The sequence below is a fragment of the Aethalodelphis obliquidens genome, unplaced genomic scaffold, assembly GCF_003676395.1.
Source record: "Aethalodelphis obliquidens isolate GAN/ISIS:26980383/991018 unplaced genomic scaffold, ASM367639v1 scaffold63, whole genome shotgun sequence".
NCBI classification, from domain to species: domain Eukaryota; kingdom Metazoa; phylum Chordata; class Mammalia; order Artiodactyla; family Delphinidae; genus Aethalodelphis; species Aethalodelphis obliquidens.
Genome location: NW_020838007.1, coordinates 7,292,260 through 7,297,759, shown reverse-complemented (window position 1 = coordinate 7,297,759; position 5,500 = coordinate 7,292,260). Strand labels below are relative to the sequence as shown.

General features: G+C 43.0%; 1 protein-coding gene across 1 annotated transcript; it reads right to left on the bottom strand.

Moving 5' to 3' along the window:
• Positions 1-3,694: 3,694 nt before the first annotated feature.
• Positions 3,695-4,262, bottom strand: LOC113610410 (peptidyl-prolyl cis-trans isomerase A). The gene has a single exon (XM_027088552.1). It carries the CDS (start codon positions 4,216-4,218, stop codon positions 3,724-3,726), a length of 495 nt encoding a protein of 164 aa, XP_026944353.1. The 5' UTR covers positions 4,219-4,262; the 3' UTR covers positions 3,695-3,723.
• Positions 4,263-5,500: the final 1,238 nt, after the last annotated feature.

Below are 5,500 nucleotides of genomic sequence, written 5' to 3'. Positions count from 1 at the left end.
AAAGACGCTCTGAAAGGAGGAGATTCAACAGGATGTAAAGAAATTGTCTTAGTTTGGGTCTCCCAAGAGCGGGGCCTGAGATGAGACTGGGTGCAGGGAGTTTATCTGGAGGTGGTCCTGGCAAAGAGCAGTGAGGGCGCCTGTGCAAACCCGGCAGGATTTCCCCACCCGAAGGGCCTGAAGTGGGGTGTTTCTACACGCGTCCATCCGCTGCAGAGCAGGTGAAGCCAGCGGGTGGAGGGGCGCAGGTGTGGACGCCGTGGATGTGGACTGAGCTGCCGCAGCTATGCGCAGCATCTCCGCGGTGATACCTGGGCTTGGCTCGAGTCGCCGACAACGTCTTAACTCCCTGATTCCCTCCTGAGATGTGGGAGACGTAAGTAGGCTTCGTATTGATATGGTTCCCAAATGACAGCAATCAGGACCTTGAAAACCTGTAAGCATCAAGTTAGAAGAGGGACTGTCCCCCAGTATGCCCTTTGGGTTTGATTGACAGATGCTGATTGGAGCCAGGACTGGCCTCCACGTCTGGACCCCGGGATCCCGGCTCCTCCCACCAGCCTTGCCTGGCAGGTCTCTGCGTTCTCAAGTTGTACCCTCTGATCATCATATCAAATTACGTTTTTCCTTAAGAGAGAAAATAGTGAAGTTGTTAAACATTCGGGTTTGGTGCCAGACTGCCAGCTTCAAATCCTACCCCTGCTGCCCACCAGCCATGTGAGCTGGCAACTCCAGCTGTTTGGGTTTCAGCATCCGTAGAACAGGGGTAATAATACAAGAGAACCTACCTCCCGTGGTCGTTGGGATTCAGTGAACACAGCGGGTATAGAGCACAACTGTTCCCAGCACTTATAAAAAAAAAGCCAGCTAAGTAGTAATTGTGGATGTTATGATTCCTTATGTTTTAGGCAGACTTACTCTTGTCTCCGCAATTCCCCAGTGTTCCTTCTTCTTAGTATTTAACTTACTGTGTTGGGATTGTTTGGCCGCCTTTCTCCCTGCTAGTCTGTGGGCCCCTGGAGAGAAGACTGTCCTCTTTCTTTTAATTTTCAGAAACCAACACAGTACCTAGCACATAGTAGGTCATTTAAAATCTTGTTTGATTGAGTGATTCAATGATTTCATTATGCTCAGAATAAAGCCCCCATTTTTTTTTAACATGGCTTTCAGATTCCTTTTATTTTTTAATTTTCAGATGCTAACACAGGACCTAGCACATAGTAGTTCCTCTAAAATATTGTTTGAAAGAATGATTCAACAATTGCATAATACTCACAGAATAAAGCCCAAATTTCTTAATATGGCATTCAGATTCCTCCAGAACATGACTACGATGTCACCTTTTAATCCCCTCTAAACCTCCGTGTGTCATGTTCCATCCACGGATGCGTCATGAGCTACTTGCTGTCATAACGTGTCCTGTTCCTACTCTCACATCCAATGTCCGCCTCCCCTTGCTTTGCTGGGTGGCTTTCTTTACTTCCTAAGGCCTTTCTTGAATGTCACCACTTGTGAGAGTTCTTCCAGGCTCCTTCAACTCTACAGGAAGAATATATTGCTTTTTATTTAAATGTGTTCTCCAGGTTCTTTGTTCTTCCGTGTAGCGCTTGTGAAAATAAACTGTGGTTGGTCACATGCGTGTCTCCCTCCTTTAGTTTGCTAGCTCCTCCTGGAATAAGAGAATTGAGGCTGCCAGATATTCAATAAATATTTGTTAAAGGTTAATGCCTATGACTTTGCTGCTTTGGGTGATGTTTACATGTCTGTCTGCCACATCTACTCAGGGTTCAGGAGGTGATTTCTCCAGGCCACGCTAATCAAAGGCATGCGACTAGGTGGTCTGCGCCTGGTGGAGTCACAGATCATTAAACCTCATCCCTGGTGTTCAGTGAACTGTTGAATAAGCCAGGTGTTCCTTTCTTTGTCCTTCTCTGTACCGACTCCTCAAGCTGGAGCCTGTGGATCTGGAAGATACTTACCCAGGCGGGGGTGGGAGTGGGGCTGGAAACCAACATGTTTAACATCCTATTTGAAGTTTCCCTTGGCTTATTTTTATTGATTGATTTATTTGTTTGTGGGTGGGGAAAAGTAACTTTATTTTTGCTAATGTCAAACTAAAATCAATCATTTTATTCACATTGGAATGAGGATGACAAACCACTGTAATATTAACAGTCCCTGAGATGTTGGCAAAATAAGTCCCAGGTATTTTCATATGATATTTCACATGTAGCAGATATCATTTATGCTAGCATTACTTCAGAATTACAGGGTGTAGTGATTAGTTGGTCCAATTTTTAAAATTTTTTAATACAATTTTAAAGGTTACCTTCCATTTACAGTCATTACAAAATATTGGCTATGGGACTTCCCTGGTGGCGCAGTGGTTAAGAATCCGCCTGCCAATGCAGGGGACACGGATTCGAGCCCTGGCCCAGGAAAATCCCACATGCTGCAGAGCAACTGAGCCTGTGCGCCACAACTACTGAGCCTGCAGTCTAGAGCCCGTGAGCCACAAGAACTGAGCCCGCACACCTAGAGCCCGTGCTCCGCAGCAAGAGAAGCCACCACAGTGAGAAGCCCGCGCACCACAGTAAAGAGTAGCCCCTGCTCGCTGCAACTAGAGAAAGCCCACACGCAGCAACGAAGACCCAATGCAGCCAAAAATAAATAAACAAATAAATTATTGGCTATATTCCCTGTGTTGTACAATACATCCTCGAGCTTATCTTATACCCAGTAGTCTGTGCCTCCCCTCCCCCACCCCTAAATTGCCCCTCTCCCCACCTCCCCACTGGTAACCACTAGTTTGTTCTCCATATTTGTGAGTCTGCTTCTTCTTTGTTATATTCACTAGTTTGTCGTACAATTTATTTTTAAATGTTGGAGTTTTTCCTCATTCTTTGCAGAGAAGAGGGGATTTTGATATTTGTTAAGAAACTATAGATTCTTGTAGGTAATTTTTGTTTGTCTGTTTCCTGGATGGATCCTAACACTGTCTTGCAAAAATAAGCAGTTTAGTAGTCTCAGATGGATATTAATCTGAGAGTCTTTGTGTCCATACAGGCACTGACATTTAGAGCCAGGTTTGGGGACAGAGAAAGAAGAGGAATGATGAATAAATGTCCCCTAAAGAAGGGCAGTGGAACACCCAGTGTGACAACTGACCTGTGTTAGCTGCCTATTCTCTTCAGTTGTCTCGGGTCAGAGACCAAAACACCGGCCACGTCCCAACAACTCTGTTCCCAAGCCTCTGTCTCTCTTGACTTTTATGTGTCCCCCTCCTCCCTCAAAGCCTAAATGCTACATCAAAGGTTTCATGCTTAGTCACATGAAACCAAAGGAGAAACAGGTAATCCTCTTCCACATTCTCTGAGGTCTAATTATTGTCAGGCAACTCTTAGATCTAATCATTAAAACTGTGCATTTACACGTGTACACACAGACACACGTGGAAGAAAGTGCTTCAGTAAGATACGAATGTAAGCATATACTTTTTTTTTTTTTTTTTTTGGTTGTTTAGTCTTTATTTCATAACCATAAACTTAACTTTGCAATTCAGCTAAACTTGGAGGGGAATAAGGAAAATATGGAACCCAAAGAAGTGCAATGAGAGCACGAAGATTATAGTATATTTGGAGCAGATGGGGATGAAGGGGTGCTCTCCTGAGCTACAGAAGGAATGGTCTGGTGGTTAAGATAAAACACAAGTCAAATTTATTATTAGATTTGTCCACAGTCAGCAATGGTGATCTTCTTGCTGGTCTTGCCATTCCTGGAACCAAAGCGCTCCATGGCTTCCACAATATTCATGCCCTCTTTCACCTTGCCAAAGACCACATGCTTGCCATCCAACCACTCAGTCTTGGCAGTGCAGATGAAAAACTGGGAACCGTTTGTGTTGGGGCCAGCATTTGCCATGGACAAGATGCCAGGACCCGTATGCTTCAGGAGGAAATTCTCATCATCAAATTTCTCCCCATAAATGGACTTGCCACCAGTGCCATTATGGCGTGTGAAGTCACCACCCTGGCACATAAATCCCGGAATTATTCTGTGAAAGCAGGAACCTTTATAACCAAAGCCTTTCTCCCCAGTGCTCAGAGCACGGAAGTTTTCTGCTGTCTTTGGAACTTTGTCTGCAAACAGCTCGAAGGAGACGCGGCCCAAGGGCTCGCCGTCGACGGCGATGTCAAAGAACACGGTAGGGTTGACCATGGTTGGGCTGCGCGGGAAGTTCCGATGTGGCGGCGTCTGCAAAGCATAAGCATATACTTTTGTACCTGGTATTTCCAAACTGTTTTCTTAAGTGTTAGAGCTTTGTACAAAGAAATATAGTGTGGATTTAAACATTACTTTGCATTGATACATATGTTAAATCGAGTTGCCAAGTTTTAACTTCAAGTATAAAAATGAGGAACATACTATAGTTTAAAACTAGTATTCACAACATGAAATAGATGGACGCAGTATCTGTTTTTATGACAACTTCAACTGTGTAGCAAGATCAGGATACATGTAGTTCAGATAGTCTGCCAATGGTACCATTATGATTGTAACAGTCCTGAAGTAACAATAGGTTATATTTCCAGAGTGTTGGCTGTCTAGAGAGATAGCAAATGTGCAGCCTCATTTAAATCCTACCTTATCACCACCAGGGAAATATCACTATTCCCACGTTATAGATAAGGAATGGAGGTTTAGAGAACTTGAAAGCAATTTGCCCAAGGTTACAAACTGGCAAATAAATCTGAACTCAGGTGTGTCTGGCTCCAAAACTCATGTAGGCACAGCTATGTTACCATACTATCTTCTCCAATAATAATTGTTCATATTTAGCACCTACCTTCTCACTTCCAGATCCTGTGAACAAAGCTAATCCAGTGTTTAAATAGAGACGGCTCAAAGGACATTCAGGGGAGTATGGACTTCATGAGTTAAATGTACTTTATCTTTTACATGCACCCCTACGTTCATAGCAGCACTATTTACAATACCCAAGACATGGAAACAACCTAAATGTCCATCAACAAATGAATGGATAAAGATGTGGTACATATATACAAGGGAATACAACTCAGCCATAAAAAAGAGAAATAATGCCATTTGCAGCAACATGGATGAACCTAGAGATTATCATACTAAGTGAAGTAAGTCAGAAAGAGAAAGACAAATACCATATGGTATCACCTACATGTGGAATCTAAAATATGACACAAATGAACCTATCTGTGAAACAGAAATAGACTCACAGACATAGAGAACAGACTTGTGGTTGCCAAGGAAGAGGATGGTCAGGGGAGGGACGGATGGGTCTTTAGGACTAGCAGATGCAAACTATTATATATAGAATGGATAAACAACAAGGTCTTATTGTATAGCACACAGAACTATATTCAATATCCTGTAATAAACTATAATGGAAAAGAAAAACATTTTATGTACTTTATCTTTGATACTATGTCTTAAAGAAAAAAATCTAAAGAGATAAACTTAAATG